Source organism: Chelmon rostratus, chromosome 9 (assembly GCF_017976325.1).
Source record: "Chelmon rostratus isolate fCheRos1 chromosome 9, fCheRos1.pri, whole genome shotgun sequence".
In the NCBI taxonomy this organism is placed as follows: domain Eukaryota; kingdom Metazoa; phylum Chordata; class Actinopteri; order Chaetodontiformes; family Chaetodontidae; genus Chelmon; species Chelmon rostratus.
Window position 1 is genome coordinate 13,697,554 of NC_055666.1, and position 17,813 is coordinate 13,715,366.

General features: G+C 43.1%; 1 protein-coding gene across 3 annotated transcripts in view; it reads right to left on the minus strand.

Annotated features, from left to right (window-relative positions):
* Positions 1–17,813, minus strand: part of LOC121611307 (amyloid-beta A4 precursor protein-binding family B member 2) — a 40,076-nt gene that overhangs the window by 2,172 nt on the left and 20,091 nt on the right. For all 3 annotated transcript variants that reach the window (XM_041943787.1, XM_041943786.1, XM_041943785.1), the window contains exons 9-13: positions 8,525–8,639; positions 2,744–2,819; positions 841–921; positions 643–758; positions 328–510 (exon numbers count right to left, since the gene is read on the minus strand). In XM_041943787.1, the coding sequence (XP_041799721.1) occupies positions 328–510; positions 643–758; positions 841–921; positions 2,744–2,819; positions 8,525–8,639 (571 nt within the window). The remainder of the gene's footprint in view (positions 1–327; positions 511–642; positions 759–840; positions 922–2,743; positions 2,820–8,524; positions 8,640–17,813) is intronic.

A 17,813-nucleotide genomic window follows, 5' to 3' on the forward strand; every position in this document is an offset into this window, starting at 1 on the left:
TACAGCACAGAACCTCCCATACAACCACAATGTGTCTTTTTTACACTTGTCTGGATTAAACAAACAAACCAGGCTAGCTGTTTCCCAGTCTTCAGTCTTTATACTAAGCTAGGCTAAGCAGCAGTAGCTTCATATTTATCATACATATGAGAGCAGTATCGATCTTCTCATCTAATTCTTTGCAAGAAAGCAAAAAAGCTGATTTTCCAAAAATACTCCTTTAATTGCAAAACCTTGTTTTAATATTCATTTAAGAATATTGACACGGCAGAACTACATTCATAACATCATCTCATCTCACGACAAAAGAATAAAGTATGAACTAACCACACATGCTGCCTGCACGGCTTCAGACACACTGCCTGCATTGGGCTCACACCAGAACACATGGCACTGGAAATGCTGGTTCCCAGTGTCCATGATGAAGGCAAATGTGTGCACATCCCGTCCCACGCCCATGAAGGACAAGAAACGGACACGGCACTCCACCAGCGCCTCCTCTTCCTCCTCCTGCACGGACAGCCAAGACGAGAATCAGATCTAGACTCTTAACTCCATTAGATCTTCCTCTCTAATTGACAAGCACATTCGCATCTTTTATTTATCTGATAATCCTCAGGACAGCAACAGAAAGTCCCTTGCCTTTTCTTTGATGACAGCCAGAGTGGTGTCAGCAATGCTCAGTATGACAGGAGTCCAGTCCTCTTTGCCTGTGGAGGACAGGAGGCTGTCTATGGCGCCATTTATGATGTCCATACCTGAGGACAAAAGGAGAGGAGAGTGTGAGCAGTGAGACAGTGTATGATGTGTGTATGGGTTTCAGTGTTAGTTCAGGTTTACCTATGGGGCGAGACACGGACGTCATGCCCAGATACAGCACATGAAACTTCTGCACCAACTCGGTCTTTGGCATGGGAAACTCTGTGGAGAGAAAACACACACGGATTAAAACACACACGCGCAGATCGCCTGCAGGGAATTTTATCACACAACAACATCTAACGCAGAGTTCCAAACGAGGAGTCCACACATGATAATTGGCTTAAACTAGAGAAATAAACAAACACTGGTGAATATTTTAATATTTTAGGGTGCTGTTGACATGATTAGGCCATGATAAATATATTCGCACACAAGCATACAGGATTTGAGAGTTTTCTGCATGAACACAGCAGCTATGCCTGCTTATACAATGGCCTGCAGGCAGAAAGGATTGCCATACACTGTGAATGAGGATCGCCAAAGATGTCGTATCACCTGCATTTCAATCAGCACGGACGTAAACTTCTTTTACCCTCAGGACCTCGCTATTAACACAGCACGCAAATACATAAGCTTGAGGTGATCTCTGACGAGGTAAAATGTAAAACACTGAAAGTGGTTAAATGTTTGACTACATAGTTTAAAGATTATTAACCCCTAAATGTGCTTCCAGAGACAATAAAAATCTGTTGCACCCGTAACCACACCCAACGGTGATATCATGCTGTCCTGGAGTACAGGACACATCACCTCAGCAAATTGAGAAGTTAAACCACCAGAAGTGAGCGAAAACAGGATTGTCAGGATGTGTTAAATAAACTAACTAAATAGAAATTAACCAGCCCGCATATGACATATTCCTTCATTTTGAGTTTCGGCCCATTTTGCACAATCCACATCTTAATTACTGAACTTCAGAGATTAACAATTCATCATAAACTCATCTCTGTGTGATCGGTATGGATTTAGTGAGGGAAATCAATCAGGGATAATGAATTATGCCTGGATTCACCTCATCAGTGTTCTGCATGAAAAAGTCCCTCATATCCCACATTCAGTATGTAGTGAGTGGCAAGTAGAGCTCAGATAGGCCAAATCTGATGACGACAGCAGGCCATTATCCTCGTGTTGGAGCTGATCCCAAATCACTTGGTGCTAATCTCCTAAAATGTGTCCCAACGTGGAATTGCACACTCCCAGCTACCCTGAAGAGATCTACTCCAGGCGAGAACAAGAACTGTTTTCCGTCCGCCGGTTTCGCTGTGAATGGACCTCTAGAGCTAACGGGCATCGCCTCTCACTGCACAACAACTGGCTTTTCAGCTAAAAGGCTAGGAGTTCAACAAGTTAGATCTTTAAAAGATGTGAGGGATGTTTCACCAATAAGTTCTTTGATCCTGGGGTTGGGATGGGCGTTGTGGAGCACCAGGCCTTGCCTCAAAGAAACACTAATTGGGTTTTAATGAGGTCGACTGCCTCTGTAAGTGAGGAGCCAATATAGTTCTTTTATATTCTGATGTCGGAGCTCCTTTCCCCCACGCTCAGCAGATACACACACCGGCTGAATTTACAGCGGAGGATGAATTGTGCTGCCGCGTTTTCTCTTTCTTCCTATAATTACTTGGGACTGGGAGGAACAAGCGTTGGGACTTAGCGAAATGGGAAACGGTGAATAGAATTAGTGCTGGAAGGATAAAGCTCAGTGATTGTGGAGCAAGGAGTTTTTTCTGGATTCAGCAATATCTCTGTGTAATTGATCCAAACACTACTATCTTTTCTATGAACAAATGTTCTCAGTCGCTCCTGAGGTGCTAAGGTCATTTAAAAAAATAAAACAACGTAAACATGGTTTCAGATGAGGAATAATGTAATGGGAAACCACAGCAGGGAAGATAGCACGCAGCTGACAAATCCAATTCTCTCACGAGGGAACTACACAAGAACAAGACTCAAAGAAAAAGATGTGTGTGTGTGTGTGGACCTTGTAGGGGTACATCGGAGCTGGTCTGGGAGGAGCTGCCAGCTGCAGCCTTGGCACTTTTCCTTTCAGCCATAATCTAGACGAGGGGAGAGAGGAAAAATGGAGGGAGAGGGGGATAAAACACAGGAAGGACAGGCAAGAATGAGAGAGAAGAAAGGAGGAGGGGAGGACCAAAGGGTTGAGAGAGAAGGAGAGAAGAGGTAAGCAACCAGATCAAATTTGTCTCAAAAACATATATTTTTAGCAAAGAATTAGAGCTGAATAAGTAAACAGTTGTTTTACCAAATGTTACTCAAACAGGAGTTAAGTGTGTATGTACTGAGGACTATTTTCACCAGTGGATTTGTAGTATTTACCTCAGCAGGTGTACGTGGATTTGACTCCAAATAAACAACAGTGCTCGTGTTGATTGGAGCTTTATGGCACAGATGAATAGGCTGTATCGGGTAACACTTGTTTAAATGATCAATTTATTGTTATTTTTTGGTTTTTTGTTTGCAATAAGAAAAAAGTATTGCTGCTCTTTTGCCTTTTGTCTTTCCCTCTCCTGCAGTGTGCACACTCTTTAAAGAGTCATGAAGAGTCTGCATGGCCCCTGCACCGAGCTGCTGCACCCTTCCTGCTACAGACACTTGATTAATTGGAGGTGTCATTAATCAAAGTCCATGGTGAGTCTGCAATTCTTCTCACAGGGGAACATGCAAGAAAATGCATGCACACATACACACACATTCACACACACATAGACACACACACACACACACACACACACACCTACACGCAGAGGAAGGCCGCTCAGCGCACTGCGCAGCTGCAAGACTCGGGTCACCAAGTTTCTCCGCTGCAGTACAGAGAAAACTACCACTGTGTTTAAAATAGACGGTGCAAAGAGTCATGGTCGCACACACACACACACACAGATACACACTCCTTCAATTTGGAGAAGGCAATAAGAAGAAATTAACGGAAAAAAACACACTACTGCCTAAATGGGCCAACATGCCTCGAAGGGAGAAGATCTGGAGTTCCAGGTAGATTCATCCTTTGCAAGGTCACTGCTGGCCGGAGGACAGACGGGTTCGCCTTTGTGGACAGAAGCATGTGTGTGTTCGTGAATGTGTGTGTGTGAAAAGGTTTTTTTTTAACAAGTAAGTTATTAGTCCAGGCTATGTACTTTAAGTATCCTTCATGTATTATATATTACCAGTACACTGCATTATACATTGTTCCGTAGTGAAACATTCATTGACTTTCTTTATGTTACAGATAGTGTTGGTATTCCACACTGACTGTGTGTGTAGGATAGGAGTAGGAGCAGGAGGAATAGGAGCAGGAATGTATCGCACTGTGTATGACTGGAACAGTCAGGTTGTTATAGTTGGCTGGACTGGACTTCACGCTAACATATGTTAATGAGCTCAGTTATTACTCTATTTAACAAATCCCATAAAAACACCAAACCAACACTGAGTTTGTCACTATCAGTACTTCCTGACTCAAGTCCTTTTGTTCCCATTGAGGACATATTTCTTTACAAATGGGTCACTAATATAAAAGGTACTTTTTTAAAGGCTCAGCTGGGTACTGTGGCTTTTAGCAAACATTACTCAAGCATGAGTACATACAGCGTTTGCTTCAGACTAGTTTCAGCAGTGAATTAATACACAATTGTTGCTCACTAGTGATTATTTCTGACAGCAGATTGGAGTAAATGCGGCTGACTCAAAATAAAATACAATGCTATGTTCATGGTAATGAAGTGTCAGCCAGTGCAACAGTGTGGCTCACTGATGTGTTTATAATAGCGCTGGACAAAAATGGCGTTCTATGGCACAGAAGAATAAGATATACCAGGATTTGATACTTTTCAGAAATCAGTTGCGGGTGTTTTTTTGATTTGGTGACAATAATAACACTAGAAAAATACAGAATAGCATCAGTCTCTAAAAAGGGAAGACATTCTTGTAATTACAGTCACATTGATTTAAATACACCAGACAACTAATGCTGAGACAGAAACAGTTTGACAAGTCAACAGGGCTTCTGTTTGGGAAATGGTTCACTGACTGTGGGTCACAGCAGTGCTTTGAGCTAAATGCTAACACATCTTAGTTCATGCGTGGCAGCTGTCACTGTAAGCAGCGAGCTGTGTAGTCCCGGACACTTCATGGGACAGTCTGAGCCAAACCACTGCTCCAGTCTGAATGGGGTATTAATCACTGTCTCCAAATCACCATTCAAAATTAGTTGACATGCAATTAATACATTACTACACCCATCAATCAGGCTCCTTACAGGAAACCATTTAACTGATTAATTAATTCCTGCTTAACATTAATTAATTGCTGAATGTATTTAATTCATACTGTCAGAGTTTCTAATCTCAATGTTAAGCCTCTATTCAAAACAACAGAAGACAGTGTACACTATATTATGTATATATGTCTGTAAAATCACAATTTATTAATTTGTAAATAATTTGAACTGATATCATAATATATTGTATATAGCTGTGGCAAATGGACAACTAGTTACTGTCATAAAGCATCTGAAGAATTACTAGAATAGAAATACTAGAATCACACTGTTCCTCCTGATAACTAAAACACCTTTTACCTTTTCCTCCACTAATCAAAATATCTCTTGTTCAGGGATTGATTTAGCATCCTGTTGCACTGGCAGTCAATGCCAGTGAATCAAGCTTCTGAATGATTCGGGTCATGGTGATGGACACTGTGTGTGTGAACGAGCAAAAGTTTCCACAAACCTTGCAACAGGTGAGAAAGACACCTGTAACCATGGTAACTGGTAACAAAGATGGAAACAGGTACAGTCCCAGAATGCTAAGAAGACATAAAAATTAAAAATGCATGACGAAAATGACTGGAATTAGATGTTTTTAGATGTTGTTGACCAAAACTAGACCAAAAGTAAAAAAATGATGTGACTTAAATATGACTAATATATATATATATATATATATATATATATATATATATATATATATACTAATAAAATTAAACATTTTGTAAAGAGACTAAAGGCTATGGTCAGACACGTTTAGTCCATGGAAGTTACATATATGATATGAGAGTGGCAAAGATCAAAGCTTGCAGACAGAATCAGCCAGTTGTCTTCCGGAGTGGATTTATACTGAAGTATTTGGGAACATTTCACTCTAAAAACATCTTCCTCAACTTCAACATCAATGCCTGTTACACAAGTGTGACATATTCTCCAGCAGGTCTGCATGCTATCTTGTATCAGACTTTAATTCATGATGTTTTGGCAAAGTGTCTGAATTTAAAAATGTTCTGTGGTCATCAAGATTTACGAAAAGACATCATTCAAAGAGAGGTGGAAATGCTGGAAGCTGTCAGGGATTTTGACCTTGAGAAGAAAAACTTGGCCAATTTCGAGCTCTAAGACCTTGCATGCGCTGCCTTGAAGATGCTGGACTGGAGCCTTTGGGACCAGATGAGGGAGAGAAGAGTGTCTTCATTGTCTCTAAATGAAATTAGGCCTGTCACACACCAGCTGCTCTTCACATCAGACGCCCTGAAGAGTATTGGCATCCTTCACACAGACCACAAATGTGACAATATTATACTTGTCAACCAGGCGTTCAGAGTGAAGTGAATTGACTTTGATCTGGCCCTTCCAGTGTCCCGAGGTTGGTATGAACACTTGTGTGTACAGGTCTCCAAACGTGGTCTCGCAGTATCTGAAGCCACTGATATGTGAGGACTGGGGTGTTCTGGGCATTCCTGTATTTTGGCATCAGCCTCCTCCCTGGAAAGTGCACATATCCCACGATGAAAGCTATTGTACACCTGCTGGGTCAGCCTAGAGGAACACGTGCTGAGTGCTGGCAAGAACACCTGGCAGCATCTCAGCAGGGAACAGCGCTCCATCAATCCAGAGTGAAGGTTCAAGGAGGCAGACAAATGCAAAGCGAAAACAAGTTTCATGGAGGGTTTCTGGCATGGCCAGAAATGTGGATGATTGATGATGATGAGATACCTGAAGGAAGTAAACCTTTGGTGCAAAGATGAGGTGGCATTTTCAAGTCTACATAAAGGGCTGCTTTATCTGGATGCTGAAAAGAGAGTCACTCCCAGCATGCCCTAAGGCACAGATTTGTCACAGTGACTCTTATGCAGATGCTGCCCTTGAATTTTTGATCGTCTATCCCCTGGACCACTGAATGAGAGCATTCTGTCACCGAAGCTGACACAAAGTCGGGAGGTGACAGAGCTTCAGCTGTCACTGACTCATATGATGGAGGCTCAGACAGTACTAATTTCAGCTATAAAGCTGACACAGAGTCAGGAGGCGACTGAAGGTGGCCTCAGCTGACACCGATTCATACGAGGGAGCGACAGACACGCTGCTTTAAGCGTTAGCAACTGCTGCAGCCTTTTCCAGAGCTTCAAAGGACATCCAGTAACAGAGTCATCACCAGAGCTATGTACAATGACCAGGCTTCAGCTGTCATTGAATGACATGACAGAGTCTCAGGCGCTGCTGCTTCCAGTGGTAAAGATTTAGGCACTGACGATTCCACTGCTAAACCCAGGCGCATCACCAGAGCTGCTTCTGATGACAGAGCTTCATCGGCCTCTAGTTCCTCTGCTGGAGCTGTAGCCACCACAGGCTTAGCGGGCATGCTCAAAAAGCCGTGTACACGAGGCATTTAAAACTCTGAGCTCCCTTTCTGCGGTGGCGTACGGCCAGCATAAGCAGCATTCAGACAGATTGGTGTGCATGAGTTTGTGGTGGCACGGTGCAGTGCGCACAGTGCACATGTGGGAGGAGAGGTGCAAACAGGTGGGAGGATAGACGCCTCGCAACCACGTCGGCTTCTGGAGCAGCTGGCTGCTGCCAGGCTGTCTGCTGCATGTTAAAATCCGCCGTGTATGAGCATATTGTTAGGTTATCACCATCAGTGAGTAGAGTTATATCACGTGACCCTGTTGTATTTAGCAGGTATTTGGTATTAGATAGACAGATAGACAGACAGACAGATAGATAGATTGCTAGATATTATTATATATAGAATTCACTGCATTCTGTGATTAGATTAAGTTAGATTTTGTTGGCTGCAGTGGCTTTTTGTTGTTGTTGCTGCTGTTTAAATCTCTCTACAACTGCTGTAATCTCTGTGTCCAGGAGATAGACAGCAGTAAGTAGAATGACTGCTCTGGGAGAGGAGGGGATTACTGATTAGTGTGTGTGTGTGCGTGTGTGCGTGAGTGAGAGCGAGAAAGAGAAAGTGTGTGAATCAAGTGTGTGTGTGCTGTGTGATGTTGAACCTTTCAGGATCTGGGATTCCCTGTCCTTGAGAGGGTTAACACACTTTCACCACCAGCTGTCTCTCTCTTTCACACACATACACACACACACACACACACACACTGCGCTGCACACACACAGAAATACTGCACAGGCTTTGTAACCTGAATCTTATCTCCTCCTCTCACCTTTAAAACTTCCATGTATCTCCCTCCTCAGCTCTCACGTCGCTTGAAAACGATAGCAGAAATCTTGCCAGGGCTCTGCCACAGTGTTTTCCTCTCCTGGCCATTAGTTTTATATAACATTCATGCAAGAGCGACATCTAAGTTACAACCTTAAAAAGTAGCTCTTGATAACTGCATCAGTAGAAAAAAAAGATTCTCCTTCTCTCTCCAATAGTCACCTTGATTAAAGCTTGATAGCTTGTTTCAGAGGAGCAGATAAGCTCATTCATGCGGAGCCCGAGACGATAATGACACCCACCTTGGAGCAGATTTCGTGGAGACTTGTGGCGATGGCTGCGGCAGGGGTATCACATCGGAACACGTGGCACTTCAGCACCCGCGTGTTTTTGTCTCTCGCCACGTAGGCAAAGTCCCTGAAACACGGCCACAAGACACACAGGAATTTTCACACATGGATTTCCAAAGCAGGCGGGAAACAAACACGATATACGTCGATGCACCTCTCCACCAAACATGTTGCTTTGTTAAAGGGGCAGTAAGTAAGAATCTCTGTTATCCCCCTACGACAGGTGATTCAGTGATTATACTTCACCAGGTGAGTGATCTCCCAGCATGTACACTTTTCTCTGCAGCTGCAAGGAAACGTAAAAGAGCAAACCACAAAGAACTGATGCAGAAAAAGGACAGAATAATAAAAAAAGAAGGCAGGTTGTATAATGAGGGAGTTATTTTAGCATTTATCATGAGGTTAGTGTGCGTACGTGTGTGTCTGATGAGGAGAGAGAATAACTGGGGGTTATTTAGGGTTAAGAAAATATGATAAATAACCTCATTGCGCTAATAAGCCCATCGCAGGATTCCATCTCTCAGCTAATTTGCGTTTTTTGCTGTGGTGACATTCGTTCCATCTCATAACACATCTTCATTCCATATATTGTATGTGTGAGAGTCAGGTTTTATCTTCTTAGCTTTAATACACTGAATATCTGCTATGAGCTATCGAATAGATTATAGTTTTCCTCTGAAAGCCTCCTGGTATTACTCCACGGAGAGCCATTTTTGGACATTGTTGCATATTAAGATTAAACATTTCTTTCAAGGCTTCAAACACCTCTCCCCAAAGGGCACCTAGCTTAGGGCCAATATGTGGATATGATTGCCAATTTGTATTTTACGTTCCTTTGAGCATTTTTCTTGAGTTTGCAGGGTTCAATTTTGGCATAATCAGCATTGTCTCGAAATATCTTGATTACTTTCCATTTGAAATCCCTCCCAGTGATTTTATTCACATTTATCCTCATTCCCCTTATCAAAACATCACAAAAAGGCCTTTCCTTGGACCTGTCTTGTGCTCTCAAATGAAACCTTTCCATCCCTTGCTGCACCTGTCAGGCATTCAGCCGTAGTGAGTTGCAGGAAATTTCAACACAAGATTTTTATTGCCCCATTTTGCATCACGACATATTTACCTCTTCTCCAGACATTTGTTGTTAGAGCTCTGCTCTAATTAGCTCACTCATTTATTGTGAAAATGTTGCTTCATTATTTGTGTCACTTAAAGGCTGCCATCAGCCTCGCTGGCTTATTGCTGCAATTCCTTGTACACCAGTTAAGGTTTATTTAATGACTAGATTACTTAAAGCCCCTTTAACATGTGGCACAGTGTGTGCTGTTGAGCCATAACGATCATCATCACTCCTACACTGACTACAATGACACACACACAGATACACATCGGCGCACAGCGAGGCAGATGTGTGTCCCAGTGCCTGAGGAAGCTGTGTGCTGAGTGCGTCACAGTGGTGCCACCTTGCAGGGGAGACTGAGACTGAGAGAGGAAGCTCCACCGTGAAGCAAACTTTATGCGGAGAGTGGGTGGGAGATCAAACACGGCTACATGTGGGTGATACTGCACTCACTCTCACACACACACACACACACACAAGATGAACGACAGGCACATTTCCTCCTCATGAACAGGTGAGACAAGCTGCAGAACAAAAGGTGAGAGGATGCGTTTCGAGCCTGGACTGGAATGATTGAGTAAAGCAGAGTGGAAGAGGGGAGTGGGGACATGCAGAGATGCCAACTGGATGGCAGCGTCACCAGATGCCGCTCAGCAGCGTCATGCACACGCACACACACACACACACATAGATACAGTGCACACTCCCAAAGAACCAAAGGCACAAACAGAAATATGGCAAACACAGCCAGCATTTATCACAGTGGGCTCTTTGTGTTTATGAGTCCATTATCCGGCCCGTCTCCTCTGCTTAATTGTGCGCTCACACACTTTGGGTCGATAATTCCCCCCCCCGCCTGTGGCCAGAAAGGAAAGTGCAATGGGACGCGTGCGTGTGTGTGTGTTGAGCGAATGCGTCCAGCGCACTTCGTTCAGGGACATTTGAGCAGTGTGTCACCAAAGCAGCACGAGTGGCCTTGCCTCGCAAACTACAAATGGCTCTTTTATGACTTTTGTACCCTCTCTGGGGGATCAAAACGCTATAAAACAGCATGCAACTCTTAATAGGAAATAGCCTGTGGCCAGTCTGGCTTGCTGATAATTTAACATCAGTGATTTAGACCTTCAGCAGAGGCTGCAGCGCTCCTGTAAAGACCAACAGTGACTCTGGGCGAAGCAAAGCCACTGATTTGATGCCTGGAGTGACATATGTGATTGCGGTGGGTGGACGTGAGGTCTTGACACACTGATTACTGAAAACAATGGAGAAGCAGATCACACTTGAGCAAACCACGAAGAGCAATTACCTTTCTCTGGGTCCCGGGAAGCAGAGGGAAGTGAGAGGGGACGAATGGAGGGTGGTGGGGGAAATAGGAAGGGGAGAAAAAAAATGAGTTAAAGAGAGAAGGTGGAATGGGAAGTTAAGAGACAGGAGAACGGGAGGATGAGGAAATTGCATTGCAAAAGATGGAAAGAGAAAAGAAAAACGGGAGCAGAAGGTGGGATAGAAAAAGCAAGGGAAAATAAACAAGAGCAGTGTTAATACGAGCGGCGTACTGAGTCAGAAACAGACTCGACACTCTTTCACCTCAATCAGTCTTCCTGTAAGGTGTGTGTGTGTGTGTGTTTGTGTGTGTGTGTGTGTGTGTGTCGTATGTGTGCAGTGGAGCTCAGTTCTGTGTACTTTTCATTTCAGTGGCTTAGCGTTCTGCTACATTATGACACAGCACACCTTTGTGTCAGATGTACCAACACACACACACACACACACACACAAACACACACACACACACACACACAGACCTTGTTTTTTTCAGCTTTACCTCCCCGTGCTCCCCACCTCCCTCTGCCGTTTCCTCCTCTCAATCTCTCTTTCATCCCTCTCTTTGCTTTCGCTCTTTTAATCTTCCTTTCCCTTTTCACAGCTCTCTCCATCTCACGCTCCTCTACTCGCTCTCTTTTCTTCCCACAACAGCAGAAGCCCCCTGCCCCTCCCCCCAAAAAAGATGCAACACAGAATGATTCATATCAACAGTGTAACTTATCACAGCTGCTCTCTTGCATACAGTGTGTGACACTCTCGCTATTATCAGGAAGACTACAAAGGAGGCACAGGCTGAATAAAGAACAGAGGGCTAATTCAAACATCGACTTCTTTGATTCTTTGATGATCCACTTAGTAAGAGGCAGTCTGTGTGTGTGTGTGTGTGTGTGTGTGTGTGTGTGTGTGTGTGGTAGCAGCTGGCAGCTTATTTCAAACAGGAATCTTCAGAGTCAGAGCTGCTGCTTCAACTTGCTCTCCCAACAGCCGGTGGTCGCCCACACATGCACGCACACACACGCATGCACGCACACACGCACGCGCACACATGGAGGCTAAGTCAACACATGTATAAAGTGCCTAACAGCTCGCACTCGCCACATGTAAATGGGTCTGCACATGCTTTATGGAAATGCATCTCTGTCTCTCTCTTTGAATCTCATTCATGATTTTTTTTTTTTTGCTCTGAGTCCATTTACTTCTTATTCTAGATTCCTCCTGCTCCTTTACAAACCCAGACACTACGCTTTCTTCACTGTCACTTCGCTGGAATTGGATTTTTGCTGTCAAAATTCTCAATGGCCCAAAAGCTGCTCTCCATTTACTGTAACACTACACCCCATTCTTCTCTCGCTACAGCTAATTTGCATGTCAGTGTCAGACTGAAAGTGTTGCAAACGCTTTTTTACTGATGGTTAAACCACATCACACCTGATTCAAACCCTGAACAGAATCCCACCTCATAAAAGAACCAGTACAGTCATGACCACACTGACCTCATTTGACATTTGACAGCACGAGACCGAGGCTGAACCAGCTACACCTCCACAGGAATCCTCCTCTCTCTCTTTTGGCCTTTCATCAGCACTATGGGCATTTGATGATATTAGGTAATACTGTTGCTTAACTGGTGGCATTAATGAGCTGTTATCAAACCAGCAGTTTATAATCAGCTGTCTGAATGAGAAACAATATGCTAACTGTGTGTGAGTTTGGCTGTAGTACGACACAGTGGGTATGACAGAGATTTAACTGCTGAGACTCATTAGTGTCTGTGTCACAGGGCTGTCACAAGGATTCGAGTTCACCGCACACACACACCCATCAACCAAACCCTGTACAAATTCTGGAGTAATTAAAAGAACAATTTTTATCTGTTCATTTAAATCTTCAAATTCAGATCACCTTTTTTTCATTCATTAATTTACATTTTTTTTTCTTTTCTATTCTTTTTTTGTATTTTTCTGGCGACAAGTAGTATTTCATTACAAACACTAAATACAGCTCATGTGATGCTTGTGCATAATTGCATGTGCAGTCCCAGCAGTATTGCTATGTCCATGTCAAATAAAAAAATAACTTTAATATTATATATATATATATTCTACAAATTCATTCCCCCTACATTATGGTCTGGTGCCAGATATGTAGTGGATATGAGGATATGGGGTTTTTTACCCAAAAAAGAGACAAATTTTATTTTTTTTTAAATATCAGCTTTAAGAAACCCTACATGTGTAATATTAGCTGTTGAATGTAAAGTCTGCATTGGAAATAATAATATTTCTTTTATAGTTTGCCAACCAAATTAGGGGGAAAAAAAAGTAATTTTCTATTATATTTGGTATTTCAGTGTAGACAGAGACCTGAAGTGTGGACACATACAGAACGTTTTACTGTGGAGACAGAAAAAGAGGACAGAGAGGTGTGAGAGTTGTTGGTCAGATGTCCCTGATCTCAGTTAATGGAAGGAGTGACACATGGTAGAGACAGACAGGCAGCGAATCAACCAGCAACTGAGGATGAATGACACAGACCTCAGTGATGTAGGGAGATTGTTTGGCAGGAAAACGAGGAGAGAGGATGGATGGATAAAATGTCGAGAGAGGGGAGCGATAAAGACAGGAGGCCAGAAAGCCAAAATGAAAAGGTGGGAGTGTTGCAGAGAGGAATGGGAGCGAGGTGTGAGACTCACTGGGGGCCGGATGGCGGAGGAAGCGGTGGAGAGGAAAAAGAGAGGTAAAAAGAGGTATGAGATGAAAGGTATGAAAGCACCAAAGCAGAGAGATGAGTTAAAGCAAGACTCCCACCACTCATGTGTTCTCTCTCTCTCTCTCTCTTTCTTTCTGTGCTCCACATATTTCCAGAGCTGAATAAAGGATGACTGACTCACTACTACCAATCTCTCTTTGATCCTGATAGCTGTGAGGCAGGCTCGGCTGGAGAGGATGTGTACAACTCGGAGATTAAATGAGGTCACGGCTGCAGATATATGGTGAACTGGGTTTAAGAAAGTCGCACAGAACTGTCAGCGTCTGCAGCTCAGACATCAGTCACCCACCCTCTGTAGTACTACCAGCACTGTGTGTAGTAGTAGTATTAGCATATGTACAGCTGAAGGAAAATCCCACCCTCGCATGCTTAAACACAGTTTCAGTTTGTGACATTCAATGCTTGATCCCACATTTTTTGATCTATATGTTTAGATTCCTTATACCTGCCACGATTCTCCCATTCATTAAATTCCAAAAAATCCACTGAATAGGCTGCAGAAATATTGTATGCTGCTGCCAAATGTGGATGACAAATGGAAGAAAATGAAATGTGAAAAGAAAATCTATAATGCAAATCACTGTAGACCACTGATGCTGAGGCTGGTCGTGAGACTTGCATTATTGCCTCATTTATAATCGTTTTCTACATGAGAGAGAGCTCTTGACTGTTTGAGTAAATGCAGGAAAGCTGGAACCAAAACCTGACTTTCCTGACATCTCATGCTTGTGATGTGGTTCCTAAGATCTGATGCCGCTTGTGGCTGAGATGAGCTGAAATTAGGGACCGTTTTAAAAGTGCATGCAAAAAGGCCAAAAGAGCTTTTCAGGTTTTTGTCAGTGACTTCCTAACTTTTTTATATACTTTATTTACTACATTATATACAGTGTGTCAGGAGTGTGAGAGAAGCTACTGTTAGTTTGAAAACAACAATGGCAGCTCCTAAAGAGGTCAGCGTAGATGCTGCTATAGGATCAGTTCTATCAGAAAGGAGACCAAAGAAAAGGCACTGACGGCTTTTATTGATGGAAAAGATGTTTTCGCTCTTCTACAAGCTCATGTGGCTCATTGATCTCATTGGTTGAAGTTGGGCTGCGATAGTCAGTCACAGGCAGACGGTTCGTCAAATCACCTGCCAAGTGCTTGTTGAAAATACCTGCCCTTTTCCAAACAGTTTGCACCGTTCTGCCACGAAACCGATACTGAAGCCCGACGCTATTTCAGTCCATTTATCCTGGAGACACAGCAAGTACGAGCCAACGCGTTCGTCACCAGGTACGTTTATTTTTCTCGTGATTTATCTGTTGACCGTGTCCAAGCAAATCTGCAGAGCGCATCCAACGTTACCCTGCCAAGTCACATGATGATTCACGTCAAATCAGTTCTTTGAGTAGTTAAATTTATACATACAGCGAGGAGTATAAATGGCAGCAGAAAACAATTGTACACAGAAAAATGAGGCAACTACCCACACTTTTTGTGAAATAAACAGACACAGACGGCAGCTTCGTGTAACTCTTCTGCTCCTCGTGATGCCACGTTGTTTACTTACTTACAGTTACCCATAAAAATAAGAGACTAGCAACAGTTAACAACGAAATAGACCCAGGAATGGAGGCACAGCAGCGTTAACTGCTTTTAAAAGTGCTTTGTAGTGTTTTTTCCTCTCTCATTTTTGCCATAAGAATTACAATGTGCAAATGTGACGCTCAATAATATCGATACAACTCTATTTTCACTGATGATACTGTATTATTTAAATTCCAGTAGTTTCAAATGCCTTTATAGGGAATAACTTGACTATGCATCTTCAGGTGCTAAAATGGTGTAATAAAACCGAAGTGCCCACAACTGGTGCAGTAAAAGAGGCTTTTTAAGAGGCAGTGAAAACAACACAAATGTAACTAGTCCCTCGCCTGCTCTGCTCTGTAGCTTCCAGTATCGCTCAGCAGAGACTCGTGTCCTCTCCAAACCATCTGTCACGCACACACACAGAGAGCACCGTGGCATCACGCACACTTCACACAGACTTCAATTATCAAACAGCTTTACAGAGTGTCTGGGCGGTGGCGGCCACGATGCTAATGCACTTACATATGCTAATTGCACACAGCCAACTGCTGATTAGAAATGTCTGAGGAGGAAGTTCTTGTGACTCTCCTGTCAGCAAAAAGTAGATGGGGCCAGGTGTGTGTGCAGTGTGTGTGTGTGTGTGTGTGTGTGTGGGGAAGTATGTTATACTCATTGACTGCAACTGGTAACGCTGTGATTGCTGACAAGGTTGTGACTTTGGCTTCAGTCCAAAGTGGATGTGGATCTGATCCAGTTTCACAGTGAGATTCAACGCTGAACTGTGACGTGTGAGAGCAACAATAACCGGGTGGAGATATAGAGGAAAGCCCTTTCATCACACTATAGAGAGAATATGAAAACACCTCACAGGTATATTTATATTTAGCTGCTGTTTCTATCCAATTATTCTTCTTTAAAAAGCATTGTTCTTAAAAACTCTGCTATTTCCTTAAGCTGAATGCCATAATCAGTGCAAAGGCAAAATAAACACATAATGATGACAGCTAAAATAATATTTATGAGTGGTAAATCCAGAATAATCCACCCTGAAACTGTCTTTGTCAGAAACGTTTTTGCGGTCACGACTCACAAATACGTTTTTTTTTTTTTTTTTTTTTATCTTGATTACAATCCACATGTGTTCTACTGGAAAATCCTACATTTCTCCAAACTCAAGAAACATTGCAATACACTGCTGTGTAATTTAAAAATAGGACCCTGAGTGCTGATAATGGTGTTTGCAGAAAACAGTGAATGTTGCTTGTAACTAAAGTTAATTGCAGTTTATTGTAATGGAATGCAGAATGTGGTGGTAAAAGGCCCGATAAAAGATAACACTGGACAGAAGAGATGTAAAGTACACACTTTATACAGCCATTAATAGGACTGTACAGAGCTGCTGACAGATAATGGGTTATTTTTACAGTACTGCACTATTGATGGCTCTGTAGTGTCCACATCAGGTATTTAGAGCTGTGGCTATAGCATGCTTAGACATCCAATATTTTAATTTGAGCCAATACTGGCTGTTCAATCAATCAATTCCAAATTATTTGATAATGATCTATTGTTGAATATTCATTTCTAACATTAAACTACGTCTTCGAAGGATCCCTTATGTTTGCTTATTAACCCTTTCAGCCCAGCATCCAATCAACCATCCATGGGACGTACTGCAACAAGTCAGATCCATGGAGGCTCCACCTGGCAACCGACAGGACTCGAAGGATCTGCCAACGCCCTGGTGCCAGGCACCACAGGACACCCCCAGACATCCTGCGTCCATATCTCAGAGGGTCAGAGCCAAGTCCGATCCACGGTGGGGCCTCCATACATCGGACTTGCGGCCCACGGATGCTAGATCTGGGGAATCTGGAGGCCAGGTTGATGCCTTGAGCTTTTTGTCATGTTCCTCGGGCCATCCCTGAGCAGTTTGTGAGGTAGAGGCCACTGCTGTCAGGGAGTGCCATTGCCCCGAGGGGGTGAACTTGGTCTGCAAGCGTGCTTGGGTGGCTGGTGTGTATCAAGAGGATTGTAACGAGATGATCAGTGTTATTCACATCGCCTGTCAGTGCTTTTTATGTTTCGGTTGATTAGTGTAAGAATCTTCTCACCCAAGTTTTCCAAGAAAGCAAATTTCCTACAGCATATTTCCCAAAATGTTGAACCATTCCTTCAATAGTGAGGCAGCATGGAGCAGGATTTTGGAGTTCATTTGGATCTCACTAAAAGTAACACCAGTAAAACCATCCACAGCGGCACTGGAGTACTTAAAGGCTGTGCGACAACAGAGCAGGGTAAACCCCTCCGCGACCTGGTGAATTAGTCATGGCCCACAGCCATTAGGCCTAATGCAGAATGTCTGTACATAATTACCTCTCTACACCGTAAACTTGTTTACAGCACCAAGATGAGCAACAAAATGAGCAACCAGGACCAGAGGGCACAGTGAAGGAG